Source organism: Chiloscyllium plagiosum, chromosome 25, assembly GCF_004010195.1.
Source record: "Chiloscyllium plagiosum isolate BGI_BamShark_2017 chromosome 25, ASM401019v2, whole genome shotgun sequence".
Taxonomy (NCBI): domain Eukaryota; kingdom Metazoa; phylum Chordata; class Chondrichthyes; order Orectolobiformes; family Hemiscylliidae; genus Chiloscyllium; species Chiloscyllium plagiosum.
In genome coordinates, this window is record NC_057734.1 from 48,466,178 (window position 1) to 48,481,274 (window position 15,097).

The 15,097-nt window shown below is 42.4% G+C and overlaps 1 protein-coding gene across 4 annotated transcripts in view; it reads left to right on the forward strand.

Annotated features, from left to right (window-relative positions):
* The window catches only part of cabin1 (calcineurin binding protein 1), a 487,520-nt gene that overhangs the window by 56,127 nt on the left and 416,296 nt on the right, over positions 1 to 15,097 (forward strand). For all 4 annotated transcript variants that reach the window (XM_043716137.1, XM_043716140.1, XM_043716138.1 and 1 more), the window contains 2 exons: positions 1,825 to 2,019; positions 5,435 to 5,671. In XM_043716137.1, the coding sequence (XP_043572072.1) occupies positions 1,825 to 2,019; positions 5,435 to 5,671 (432 nt within the window). The remainder of the gene's footprint in view (positions 1 to 1,824; positions 2,020 to 5,434; positions 5,672 to 15,097) is intronic.

Consider the following 15,097-nt stretch of genomic DNA (forward strand, 5'->3'; position numbering starts at 1 on the left):
ATACGTCGCCTTGCCAAGACAATAGATCTTCCTTCCAACCTCTGCCAGACTATAAGCATTATCACCATTCATTGAGATATCTGTTCAGCCTGGGTTGATTTCTGCTACTACCCTGTTTGCCCAGCCATTCCCAGATCTTGCTCAGTTGGACATGTAAGTGAAACTGCTACTGGTTTGTTGAAAACTGTTAATACAAACAGGTTTTTAAAATTTCTGAATGGATTTGCAAAGAAAAACAGAAAACCAACTCAATCCAACCAAGCATAAATCTACAGTTCATTCATTATAATCTTGTATATCATCTTCCCTTGTAAATAATCATGCAGATTCTTGGGAAGACCAAATGCTGAAGCAAAGCATTTGGAGATTACACCTTAGCGACTTCATTTAATTCTGAGTATGAGTGTCTCCTTGGAATTTCCCAGCATGAGTTTTTTCACCTGTCCAAATTCAACTCCCAGAATTCATTTGTCTGAGCAGTTATTATAGAGTCATAGAGTTGTAGTGTATGGAAGAAGACCCTTCGGTCCAACTTGTCCATGACAATCAGATATTGTAAATTAATCCAGTCCCATTTAACAGCATTTGGCCCACATCCCTCTAAACCCTACCTATTCATGTGCCCATCCAGATGCCGATTTAACTGTCCAAAACAGATCTCTGCCCTACCACCTTTTGACTCTCACCATGCACTGTGGCACAGTCCTATATCTGTTCATTATCTGTACAGAGCACATTTAACAATCCCAACTTAGGAACCTAACTGAATCAAAAAGGCGTTTGGTATACGTTCCTTTATTGGTCAGTGCATTGAGTGTAGAAGTTGGGCAGTAATACCAGACATTAGTTAGGCCACGTTTGGAATATTGTGTGCAATTCTAGTCTCCCTTCTATCGGAAGGATGTTGTGAAACTTGAAAGGGTTCAGAAAAGGTTTACAAGGATGTTGCCAGGGTTGGAGGATTTGAGCTATAGGGAGAGGTTGAATTGACTGGGGCTGTTTTCCCTGGAGTGTTGGAGGCTTTGGGGTGACCTTAGAGGTTTACAACATCACGAGGAGCATGGATAGGGTGAATAGACAAGGTCTTTTGCCTGGAATGGGGGTGTCCAGAACGAGAGGGGAAAGATATAAAAGGGACCTAAGGGGCAATTTTTCCACTGAGAGGGTGGTGCATTTATGAAATGAGCTGCTAGAGAAAGTGGTGGAGGAGGCTGGTACAATTACAACATTTTAGAGGCATCTGGATGGGTATATGAATAGGAAGGGTTTAGAGAGATATTTGCCAAGTGCTGGCAAATTGAGCTGGATTAGGTTATGACCTCTGGTCGGCACGAATGAGTTGGACCAAGGGCCTGTTTCCGTGCTGTACGTCTCTACGATTCTATAAAAGCAAATTATTATGGATGGTGGAAATCTGAAATATATAATCAGAAAATAGTGTAAGTATTCAGTATCTGCAAAGAGGAAAGACAGAATTTCAAGGTCTTGGTTCAGATTGGGTTGTGCTTTTTTGCAAATTATGATTTTACATCCACATTTCATAACTGTCTTAACATATTAGTTCTTTTTGTGTACCATATATCTCAGGAGATGGCTGCAGAACTTTTAAAATCTGCTTCCATAATCTTCAACAACACTAAATGGAAAATTTTTCCATCGAAGTATTTAACCTACTAAGATTTTGTAGTTGCTAAAATGTACTGTTCAGTTTTCTCGTTGCAATGTTTTCAGGGTGTTTTTAGTTTGAACCGTCTATCTCCTTCAACTGGTCTTCCTTCAGTTTCTCATGTTTCATGGTATTATGTTTTTTTTCTTTGATACCAGATTGATAAGAAGCTCAAATCACTGGAGAGGTGCCAGTCACTCGAGGAGGTTCAGCGCTTGTATGAAATGGGCGAATATGACCAAGTTGTGAAGCTGCTGCGACCCACATTGACCCTTGGTGCGATTGGCAGAACAAAGCCCCTGGAGTTTGTTGCTTCCATCCCTGAACGACCTGCTCAGCTTCTCCTGTTGCAGGTAATCCTAGTGTTTCACCAGTTACATTTTGAATGTATTTATGTCAGATAGTCAGTAAGTAGGTCATTGCTGAGCATTTCTGTCCAAGCCATGATTACTGTAAAGCCTACCTTATGAATCTGTATCCAGCCTCTTTTTTTTTTTTGCTACCCAATATACTGTGTGGATCTGTACCAGTTTAGCTGTGGACAAAGGTAGATTTTTTGTGCACTTGGGAACTGGCCTGTCTGGAGAAATTGACTGGTTTTGGTCTGCTCCTATCTGGGACTTGGTTCAAGTGCAGCAGAGTCCTGTTAGTGAAGTCTTGGATAAATTTTGAATTATAGAATGGAACAAGTTGTTCACTTGCCAGTGCTACGTGCTCGCCAGGGTAGAAATGAAAGAGTAGCAGGATGAGCACGTGGCTTGAGGGAGGGGTTCAGATCTGTGGAACATTGGGACCGATTCTGGGAAAGATGGGACTATTACAAACTATTACTACACCTGAACCAGAGTGGAACTAATGTCTTTGGAGGAGTTTTTGCTACTGCTGTTGGGGAGGTTTTAAACTAATATGGCAGGGGGCTGGGAACCAGAAGAGAAGACAGAGAGATGGAAATGGGAGACTGTAAGGATCACAAAGTTAGCATTACCAAGGGGAAGAGTAGGCAAAGAGCAGATGAATGCAAAAGAACTGGTAGCCTGACGTGCATATACTTTAATGCAAGGAGTATAGTGGGTAAGGCAGATGTACTTAGGACTTGGATTGGCGCCTGGGAATATGTCGTTATTGTGATCAGAGACTTGGTTGAAGGAAGGACGTGATTGGCAACTAAATGTTCCAGAATATAGATGCTTCAGACAGGACAGGGACGGAAGTAAAATGGGGGGAGGAGTTGCATTGCTGGTCAGGGATGATACCACGGCTGTGCTAAAGAAGGACACTATGGAGGGCTTGAGCAGTGAGGTGTTATGGACGGATCTGAGAAATAAGGGTGCAGTTGTATTGTTGGAGCTGTATTACAGGCCTCCCAACAGTGAGCATGAGGTAGAAGAACAAATAGGTAAACAGATTATGGAAAGATGTAGAGGTAATGGGAGATTTTAATTTTCCCAACATTGACTGGGATACACTTAGTATTAGAGGTCTGGTTGGGGTAGAATTTGTAAGGAACGTCCAGGCAAGTTTTCTAGAGCAGTATGTCAATATTCTGACAAGGGAAGGGGTCATATTGGACCTAGTGTTGGGGAATGCATCAGGCCAGGTGATAGAAGTTGCAGTGGGGGATTTGTTTGGGAATAGTGACCACAATTCTGTAAGCATTAGAATACTCATAGACAAAGATGAGAATGGTCCTAGGCAACGAGTGCTAAACTGGGCCAAGGCCAATTATATCAAAATTAGGCAGGAGCTGGGAAATGTGGATTGGACACAGCTATTTGAAGGAAAATCCACATTTGATATGAGAGGCATTCAAAGATAGGTTGAAGATAGTGCAGGATAGGCATGTTCCTTTCAAAACAAGGGATAGGAAAGGCAAGATTTGTGAACTGTGGATGTCAGGAGAAATTGTGCGGGAAAAGGGAAGCTTACATCAGCTCTGAACAGAATGGGTCTTGGAGGAATATCGGGAGAGTAGGACCAATCTTAAACGAGGAATCAAGCTGCTAAAAGGGGTCATGCAATAACTTTAGCGAGCAGAATTAAGGAGAATCCAAAGGCCTTGTACTCTTATATAAGAAGCAAGAGGGTAACCAGAGAAAGGGTTGGTCCACTAAAGAATAAGGAAGGAAGGTTGTGTGTCGAACCTGAGAAAATGGGTGAGATTCTCAATGATTACTTTGCATCAGTGATCACTGAGGAGAGGGACATGATGAATGTTGAGATTAGAGATAGAAGTTTGTTTACTCTGGATCATGTTGACATAGGGCAGGAAGATGTATTGGGTAGGCTAAAGGATATTAAGGTCGACAAATCCACAGGACTGGATGGGATCTAGCCCAGATTGCTGTGGGAGGTGAGAGAGGAAATAGCTGGGGCCCTGACAGATATCTTTGTAGCATCCTTAAACACAGGTGAGGTGCCAGAGGACTGGAAGGTTGCTCATGTTGTTCCCCCTGTACAAGAACTGCAGACCAGTGAGCCTGGCGTCTGTTTTGGGAAAGTTGCTGGCGAAGGTATTGAAGGATAGGATCTGTTTATATTTAGAAAAGAATGGGCTTAACAGTGATAGGCAACATGGTTTTATGCGAAGTCACATGGTGTGCAGGGTGTTCTAGCTGGGTGGATAAAGAATTGGTTGAGCAATAGGAGACAGAGAGTAGTAGTTGAAGGGGGTTTTTCGAATTGGAGAAAGGTGACCAGTGGTGTTCCACTGTGGATCAGTGCTGGGGCCACTATTGTTTGTAATATACATAAATGATCTGGAAGAGGGCACTGTTGATCTGATCAGTAAGTTTGCAGAAGACATGAAGATTGATAGAGTAGCAGAAAGCATAGGGGACTGTCAAAGAATACAGGAGAATATAGATAGACTGGAGAATTGGGCGGAGAAGTGGCAGATGGAGTTCAATCCAGGAAAATGTGAGGTGATGCATTTTGGGAAGCGAACTATACTGTAAACTGGAGAGCCTTGGGAAAAGTTGATGAGCAGAGCGATCTGGGAGTTCAGGTCCATTGTACCCTGAAGGTGGCTGCACAAGTAGATAGAGTGGTCAAGAAGGCATTTGGTATGCTTGCCTTCATCAGACGGGGTATTGAGTATAAGAGCTGGCAGGTCGTGTTAAAATTGTATGAGATTTTGGTTCGGCTGCATTTAGAACAGTTCTGGTCGCCACATTACCAAAAGGATGTGGATGCTTTGGAGAGGGTTCAGAGAAGGTTTATGAGGATGTTGCCTGGTATGGAAGGTGCAAGCTATGAAGAGCAATTGAGTAGATTAGGATTGTTTTCATTAGAAAAAAGGAGAATGGGGAGCAGAGGGATACAGATGCTTAGAAATTGGGCGATAGGTTTAGACAGTGGATTTGGATTGGCTCAGGCTTGGAGGGCCGAAGGGCTTGTTCCTGGGCTGTAAACTGTGTTTATGCGGATCAGCATAGTTTTCACTGAGTTCCATGCTGACACCATGGTGGCAATACTTCTCCAGTATTCTGGATGTAACTTTTAGAGCTGTTGCTATACAACAATAATTATAGAAACAAATTGATACGTGGAATTAACACTGCACTGTAGAGCTATATTGATGTTGTTCATTCAAGCAGTTCACTATGAACTTTTATTTGAGTTCTCCTTCTTTAATGTGTATTTACTATTTGCATTCATCCTAACTGGGTGATAAGATCAGGATGGAAAAAAAAATCCGTTTCTTGTCCACAAATAACTGAGTCCAAGTTTGATCAGTTTCATTAAACTCTCTCTCTCTCTTTTTGTCAGGACTCCCTGCTCAAACTAAAAGATTACAGGCAGTGTTTGGAGTGTTCTGAAGTTGCACTAAATGAAGCCATTCAACAGATGAATAACGTATCATCCACATCCTCTAAGGAAGAGTGGGTTTCGACAGTGACTCAGCTGTTGACTGGGATTGATTATTCCTTGTCTGGCGATAACAGTATCCTGGAAGAACAGTGTTTGAATCCTTGTTTTGTCAGGTTCGCCAACAATCTCATCCAGGTAAGGAGGTGCACCACAGTCAACATGGCATGCTACACTCGTGTCATCTATGAGAAGAATATTTTAACACTGTGTAGGCCAACATATGATATGTGTTGATATGGGAGTTTACTTCATAGTTGTATTGCTTTGTAAAGAATAGAAAAAGTGCTGAAGGATAACCCAAATGTATCAGTTGTTTACCCCAGTGAAGTACAGAGGGATTGCTGGATGTGGCTGAGACTCAAATTTAGTCCCCAGTCTGCCTGCCCATGTGGATGAGAAAGGCGTCTTGGAGACAATTAAGAGTTATTCCCAATATCCTTGTCAATATTTCTCCCTGAATCAACATCACAAAAAAATCAATTACCTGGTCATTGTTGGTTTGTTGTTTGTGGGAGTTTACTGTGTGTAAATTGGTTGTCTCATTTTTTACATTATGACAGTAATTACATTTGATTTTAAAAAAAACTTAACTGATTGTACAGCAATTTGAGATTTGAAAAATGTCATAAATGAATTTTTTTTTAGTGAGGATGTGCAATGATCTGGGAAGAATCCTTTGTGAACTAAGTGCTAAGTTAGGAATTTAGTGCAGGAGGCTGTGACTGCAGGTTGGGTAAATCCATCATGAGCTGCGCAAGGAGCCTCCACATTTGACCAACTTGCTACCTGTATATTTGAGAAGACAGACTGCTACGTGGGTGAGCAAACCACCATTGTATCATGGCGCAGAAAGCCATTCAAGTTGAGGGACAATAGACAATTGGTGCAGGATTAGGCCATTCTGCCCTTCGAGCCTGCACCACCATTCATTATGATCATGGCTGATCATCCTCAATCAGTATCCTGTTCCTGCCTTATCTCCATAACCCTTGATTCCACTATCCTTGAGAGCTCTATCCAACTCTTTCTTAAACGAATCCAGAGACTGTGCCTCCACTGCCTTCTGGGGCAGAGCATTCCACACACCCACCGCTCTCTGGGTGAAGAAGTTTCTCCTCATCTCTGTCCTAAATGGCCTACCCCTTATTTTTAAGCTGTGTCCTCTGGTTCGGGACTCACCCATCAGCGGAAACATGTTTCATGCCTCCAGAGTGTGCAATCCTTTAATAATCTATACGTCTCAATCAGATCCCCTCTCAGTCTTCTAAACTCAAAGGTATACCAGCCCAGTCGCTCCAATCTTTCAACATAAGATAGTCCCGCCATTCCAGGAATTTACCTCATGAACCTACGCTGCACTCCCTCAATAGCCAGAATGTCTTTCCTCAAATTTGGAGACCAGAACAATATTCCAGGTTTGGTCTCACCAGGGCCCTGTACAGCTGCAGAAGAACCTCTTTGCTTCTGTACTTAATCCCTCTTGTTATGAAGGCCAACATGCTATTAGCTTTCTTCACTACCTGTACCTGCATGCTTACCTTCATTGACTGGTGTACAAGAACACCCAGATCTCTTTGTACTGCCCCTTTACCTAACTTGACTCCATTTAGGTATAATCTGCTTTCCTATTCTTGCCACCAAAGTGGATAACCACACATTTATCCACATTAAACTGCATCTGCCATGCATCTGACCACTCACCTAACCTGTCCAGGTCTCCCTGTAATCTCCTAACATCCTCCTCACATTTTACCCTGCCACCCAGCATTGTATCATCAGCAAATTTGCTAATGTTACTATTAATACCATCTTCTATATCATTAATATATATTGTAAAAAGCTGTGGTCATGTGCCCTAATTTTGCTCACTAACCTCCTATGTGGGACTTTATCAAAGGCTTTCTGAAAGTCCAGGTACACTACATCCACTGGATTCCCTTGTCCATCTTCAGAGTTACATCCTCAAAAAATTCCAGAAGATTAGTCAAGCATGATTTCCCCTTCAAAAATCCATGCTGACTCTGACCTATCCTATTACTGCTATCCAGATGTGTCGTAATTTCATCCTTTATAATTGACTCCAGCATCTTTCCCACTACTGAGGTCAGACTAACTGGTCTATAATTTCCTGCTTTCTCTCTCGCTCCTTTCTTAAGTGCTCAGGAAAGAGAGAGCTGTTTTCTTAGAACATTGTCAAGGTAAACCAGACTGGAGCCCAGTGTCCTGCAAATCATATAGCTAGGCGTTTGAGTGAAGGGAGACTCGTAAGTTTAAAGAGAACAGTTGAGGCAATAGAACAGAGTCTTAAGGAGCGAAAGGGGATGTGATAATAAATGGATAGTATGGTCAGGGGGAGAGATATTCTTCTACGGAGGCGACCTCTGAAGACTGTTACCTGCCAAGAGTTGTGGTTAAGGACTAAAATAAAACCAAGAATTGGGGATGTCGGAAATTTGAAACTGAAGCAGAAAATGCTGGAAAAACTCTGTTCTGAAAAGGTGTCACTGGACTCGAAGCATTAACTCTGCTTTTTGTCCACAGATGCTGCCAGGCCTGCTGAGTTTCTCCAGTTCAAGGATTTATGCTAAGACTGGACTAAGGTGGGAAGGTTAGATCCGGTTCTCATGGTCCACTTAGAAACGCATCCCATGCAATAATAAATTTACAATAAAAGTGAGAGTGGGGGGCAGGAAGGAGGAACGAATAAGGTCCAAAGTCAAATACAAAGCCTCAAAGGTTATAATCTCTGGATTATTAACTGACCCACAAAGCAATTGCCACATGGTCACAGCGATTAGAAAATGAAACGCATAGCTCTAATAATGAAGGCAGAGTTTGGATTCACGGTGCACTGATACCAGTGCTCAGGAAAGAGAGAGCTGTTTTCTTAGAACATTGTCAATGTAAAGCAGACTGGAGACCAATGTCCTGAAAATCTTATAACTAGGCTTTTGAGTGAAGGGAGACTTGTAAGTTTAAAGAGAACAGTTGAGGCAATAGGACAGACTCATGATCTGGGTAAAGACAAACATGTAGGACACGAAGCGACAGAGAGTCTAATTGTAATAACGTGTCGACGAATATGGTTATGTGGCAAATAATAATTAAAAATAAGCACTTGGTCTGAATGTGTGAAGCATCTGCAATAAGATAAATGCTGCAAGTGGCATTAAGTAATTTAGATCTAATTGCTGTGATGGCGATGCAACTATAAAGTGACCAAATTTGATGACAAATATTCCAGGAAGCATTTTAACTTTTTTAACATAAACTGGGACTGCCATGTTATTAATGCTTTAGTTGGGGTGGCATTTAATAAGTACTTTCAGGAAAGTTTACTCAAGCAGTATATAGAGGATCGTACTCTGGAAAGGGCAAAGCTTGACTTACGCTTGGGAAATAGGGCAGGACAGGTGACTGAGGTGACAATGGAGGAGACCAGTGACCATAGTTCATTTAATTTTAAGATAGTTATGGAGTGGGACAAAAATGGTCCACAAGTTCAGGTTCGAAATTGGGGGCAAGGTAAATTTTGATTTAATTAGACTGGAGCTTGCAGGGATTGACTGGAGTTGTTCGTTTGCAGGCAAACGGACCTCTCGCAAGTGGGGGGCATTTAAAACTGAGAGCAAGAGTTCAAGGTCTATATGTTCCTGTGAGGGTGAAGGGCAAGGTTGGCAGGAATAGGGAACCCTGGATGACCAGAGATACTGAAGCTGTGACCAGAAAAAGGGAGGAGGCATGGCCCAGGTACAAGCAGCTGGGATCAAAGGAATCCTTGGAAGTATATTGGAGATAGAGGAGTTTACTGAAGAAGGAAATCAGCAGGGCAAAAAGGGGGAACAAGGTAGCCTTAGCTGAGAAGATTAAGGTGAATCCAAAGAGGTTTCTTAAGTATAATAAAGGAAAGAGAATAACTAGAGAGAAAATACGACTTCTCAAGAGCCAAATTGAACATGCATGTGTAGAACCGCAAGGGATGGGTGAGGTCCTCAATATTTCTCCAGTGTTTACTGTAGAGAAAGATGTGAAGACTTGGGAACTTCGGTAAGTTAGTGATGATATCTTGGTAACAATCTATAGCACAGTAGAGGAGGTGTTGAATGTATGAAGGTGGATAAATATCCTGGTCCTGACCAGGTATATCCAAGAACACTGCAAGAGGCTAGAGAAGAAATTGCGGAGACCCTGTCTGATATTTTTGTATCGTCGTTAGCCATGGGTGAGGTCCTGGAAGACTTGATGGTAGCGAATGTTGTGCCCTTTGTTTAAGAAGGACTGCAAAGAAACAACTGGGAACTATAGACCAGTAAACCTAACATCTGTGGTGTGTAAGTTACCTGAGAAGATTCTGAGAGGTAAAGTATATATGCATTTGGAAAGGCAGGGTTTGATTAGGAATAGACAGCATGGCTTTGTGCATGGGAGATCATGCCTGATAAATTAGTTAGAGTTCTTTGATGAAGTGACCAGGAAATTTGACGAGGGCAGAGTGGTAGGTGTAGTCTACATGGATTTCAGTAAGGCCTTTGATAAGGTTCCACATCATAGGCTGCTCTGGAAGGTTGGATTGCATGGAATCTAGGGGGAGCTGGCAAATTGGATATACATTTGGCTTGATGATAGGAAGTAGAGGGTAATAGTGTAAGGACGCTTGTCGAACTGGAAGCCCGTGACTAGTAGAGTGTCTCTTGGTTGGTGCTGGGCCCATTACTGTTTGTTGTCCATATCAAAGATTTTGATGAGAATGTAAAAGGCATGATTAGTAAATTTGCAGATGACTGAAGATAGGCGGTATTGTGGCCAGTGAGGAAGGTTATCAGAAATTGTAGCAGGACCTTTAATCAGCTGGGGAAGTGTTCTGAGAAATGGCAAATGGAGTTCAGTATAGATAAGTTGAGGTCTTGCATTTTGGAAAGTCAAATCAAGGTAGGAGTTTCATGGTGAATGGTAGGGCCTTAAGGAGTGTAGTGGAACAGAGGGAGCTTTGAGTTCAGGTGCACGGTTCTCTGAAAGTAGAGTCACAGCTAGACAGGACAGTGAAGAAGGCTTTTGGCACATTGGCCTTCATTAGTCAGGGCATTGAGTATAGAAGTTGGGAAGTTATGTTGCAGTTGGACAGGACATTGGTGAGGCTGCACTTGGAGTATTGTGTTCAGTTTTGGTCACTTTGCTATAGGAAGAATGTTATTAAACTGGAAAGAGTGCAGAAGAAATTTACAAGGGTGTTTAGGGTGTAGGTTTGCTCGTTGAGCTGTAGGTTTGATATCCAGACATTTCATTACCTGGCTAGGTAACATCATCAGTGGCGACCTCCAAGTGAAGCGAAGCTGTTGTCTCCTGCTTTCTATTTATATCTTTCTCCTGGATGGGGTTTGTGGTGATGTCATTTCCTGTTTGTTTTCTGAGGGGTTGATAGATGGCATCTAGATCTATGTGTTTGTCGCTTCACTTGGAGGTCGCCACTGATGATGTTACCTAGCTAGGTAATGAAACGTCTGGATATCAAACCTACAGCTCAGCAAGCAAAGCGACACCCTAAACCTCAACCTGAGCTACAAACCTTCACAAACCTTGCACAAGGATGTTGCCAGGACTCAATGGTCTGAGTCATAGAGAGAAGTTGGACAAGCTCAGACTTGTTTCTTTAGAGGGTAGGAGACTGAGGGGGGATCTTATCGAAGTGTATAATATCCTGAGAGGCATGGATAGGGTGAATGTGCTCAGTCCTTTTTCTTGGGTTGGGGAATCAAGGACCAGAGGGCATCAGTTTAAGGTTAGAGGGGAAAGAATAAAAGGGAACCTGAGGGGAAACGTTTTTACATAGAGGGTGGTATGCATATGGAATGAGTTGCCAGCGGAAGTGGTTGCAGCGGATACAATAACAAAATTTAAAAGGCATTTGAACAAATACATGGATAGGACAAATTTAGAAGGATATGGGCCAAGTGCAGGGAAATGGAATTAGTGTGGTTGGACATTTTGGTCGGCATGGACTAGTTTGGGCCAGAGGGCCTGCCTCTGTGCTATATGACTCAATGATTCACAACCCTCTGAGTGAAATATAATCTCAGTGCTCAATTCCGTATTCTGAGAATAATGGACTTGGTTTGAGACTGTCTTTTCAGTATCAACTCTGTCAAGTCCTGTCAGAATTTTATATCAGTCAGATTTTTCCTCCTCTAACTATGTCCATTTTTCCTCGCACTGCAGTGAAGCACCTTTATGGCCTCTTTTTATTTAAGGGTTTTTTAAAATGCAATCTTTTTCTTGTTGGCCAAAGTAGTTTGGGGTAACATATTAATCAGTGCAGTATGACAAGGATCAGTGCTATTTACATTCGCTGCCGGTAAAACAAGTAATTAGGGAAGTAAGGGATATGCTAGCCTTTAGTACAAAGGAATGTACCCAAATAGACAGTGTCTTTGTCTCCTCAACTACAATATCCTTTCACGGTGCCAAGTGCAGGGAAATGGGGTTAGTGTGGGTGGACATTTCAGAGTTAAAACCAGGTTATAGTCCAACAGATTTATTTGGAAGTACTAATTTTCGGAGCGCTGCTCCTTCATCAGGTAGCTCGTGGGGCAGGATCATAGGACACAGAATTTATAGCCAAAGATTAGTGTCATGCAAGTAAAATGATATATGATTTTACTTGCATGACACTGTAATCTTTTGCTATAAATTCTGTGTCTTATGGTCCTGCTCCACAAACACCTGAAGAAGGAGCGGTGCTCTGAAAGCTAGTGCTTCCAAATAAACCTGTTGGACTATAACCTGGTGTTGTATGATTTTTAACTTTGTCCACCCCAGTCCAATACCGGCATCTTCACGTCATGACATTTTGGACGGCATGGACCGGTTGGGGCAAAGGGCCTGTCTCCATGCTGTATGACTATCAAACTTTGAAAAGTCAGACAGAATAGAAAAAGATGGAGGAGGAAGGGTAGCCTTGATCGTTAAGAATGACGTAAGAATCTGAGTGAGAAAGGCTCTTGGTTCAGAAGATCATGAAGTAGAATCCTTATGGTTGGAGATCAGGAATAGCAACAGTCAGAACACACTAGTGGAGGCAGTTTAAAAGACAGAATATTAAAGAATAAATTATTGGAGCTTGTAAAGTTGTCGTAGACTTCTATAAATGGTCCAATGAAATTAACAAAGGTGGTCTGTGATATAAGGTTAGTGCTTTTCTGACAGTTGGCTGGAACAATATACTGTTTTTTTAGATTACAGATTACATTACAGTGTGGAAACAGGCCCTTCGGCCCAACAAGTCCACACCGACCCGCCGAAGCGAAACTCACCCATACCCCTACATGTACCCCTTATCTAACACTACGGGCAATTTAGTTTGGCCAATTCACCTGACCCTGCACATCTTTGTGACTGTGGGAGGAAACCGGAGCACCCGGAGGAAACCCACGCAGACACGGGGAGAACGTGCAAACTCCACACAGTCAGTCGCCTGAGGCGGGAATTGAACCCGGGTCTCTGGCGCTGTGAGGCAACAGTGCTAACCACTGTGCCACCGTGCCGCCCAAACTGTATTAGCAGTTTTTGAGAAGATTTGTAGCTCCGGTTGATGATAAGTATGTAAGTTAGCTCACTGAGCTTGAAGGTTTATTTTCAGACATTTTGTCACCATACTAGGTAACATCATCAGTGAAACTCACTGATGATACCTAGTATGGTGACAAAATGCCTGAAAACAAGTTTTCAAGCTCAGCAAGCTAACTTACATAAAATATACTGTATTTTGGAAGCAGCTTGGGGATAAAAATATTTTAAATCCAGTATTGTGAAATAACTCTGGGTTAATTGATAGTCTCATTGTAAGATTTACTGGACAATAGAGATTGTAATACAACAGAATTCCATATTAAGCTTGAAAGTAACACGCTCCAGTCCAATGTAAGAGTCTTAAATGTAACCAAAACTGATTGTACAGGTAGAACTAAGGAGTTGGCTAAGATTGATTTAGACATATAGGCAAAATGATATGGTTCTAAATAAACAGTTAAAAATATTTGAAGAGCAAGTCAAAACATTCAAGAAGGTGCATTCAATTGAAAATCAAGAACTTTGTGAGAAAGACCCATCCTTGGCTCAATAGGGAGGTTAAGGCTAGATTTGGTTAAAAATGAGAGAGGTAAATTTGCAAAGAATAGTTGCAAGCCTGAAGAGTTCTAGCATTTTAGAAACCAGCCAAGGACCACTAAACCATTGATTACAAAGGGAAAAAAACCTGAGTCTAAATTAGCTAGAGATATAAAAACAAATTGTAAAATGGAAGTGAGTAGATAAAGTAAACACTTGTCCCTTAGGAGCAGGGAAAAAATAAATTATGTGGAATGAGGAAATGGTAGACATTGTCCAAGCATTTTGTCTCTACACATAGTAGAGACACAAGTTATATACCTGAAATAATGGTAACCTAGAGACCCAGAAAGGTGAGGAAATCAAGGGAATAGCAGCACAAACTCAAGAGACTAAAATTGATAAAGCTCCAGGACCTGATGGCTTACATTCTAAGCTTCTAAAAGAGAGCACTTCAGTGAGATTTCTGTACGTAAGATCACAAGACCATAAGACCTAACAGCAGAAATTGGGCCATTTGGCCCATCATTGGCTCCACCATTGAATCATGGCTGATAGGCTTTTCAACCCCATTTTCTTGCTTTCTCCTCATAACCTTTGATCCTCTTGGCAATCAAGAGCTTATCCATCTCTGAAGTCAGGTCATTGAGTATATTTAAAACAACAGCCTTCTGTGGCAAAGAATTCCACAGATTCACCACTCCCTGGCTAAAGAAGTTTCTCCTTATCACCGTTCTAAAAGGTCTTTCCTTTAATCTAAGGCTGTACCCATGGCTCCTCGTCTCTCCTGTCAATGGAAACATCTTCCCGACATCATCTTTGTCTAGGTTGTTCAGTATTCTCAAAGTTTCAATCAGGTCCCCACCCATATCTTTCTAAACTCTTATCGAGTATAGCCCACAGAGTCCTTGAACATTCCTCATATATTCAGCCTTTCGTTCCTGGGGTCATTCTCGTGAACCTCCTGTGGACCCGCTCCAGGGCCAGTATATCTTTCCTGAAGGTAAAAACAATGACTGCAGATGCTGGAAACCAGATTCTGGATTAGTGGTGCTGGAAGAGCACAGCAATTCAGGCAGCATCCGAGGAGCAGTAAAATCGACGTTTCGGGCAAAAGCCCTTCATCAGGAATAAAAGCAGAGAGCCTGAAGGGTGGAGAGATAAGCTCGAGCAGGGTGGGGGTGGGGAGAAAGTAGCATGGAGTACAATAGGTGAGTGGGGGAGAGGATGAAGGTGATACAACAGGGAGGAGGGTGGAGTGGATAGGTGGAAAAGAAGATAGGCAGGTAGGACAAGTCATGGGGACAGTGCTGAGCTGGAAGTTTGGAACTAGGGTGAGGTGGGGGAAGGGGAAATGAGGAAACTGTTGAAGTCCACATTGATGCCCTGGGGTTGAAGTGTCCCGAGGCGGAAGATGAGGCGTTCTTCCTCCAGGCGTCTGGTGGTGAGGGAGCGGAGGTG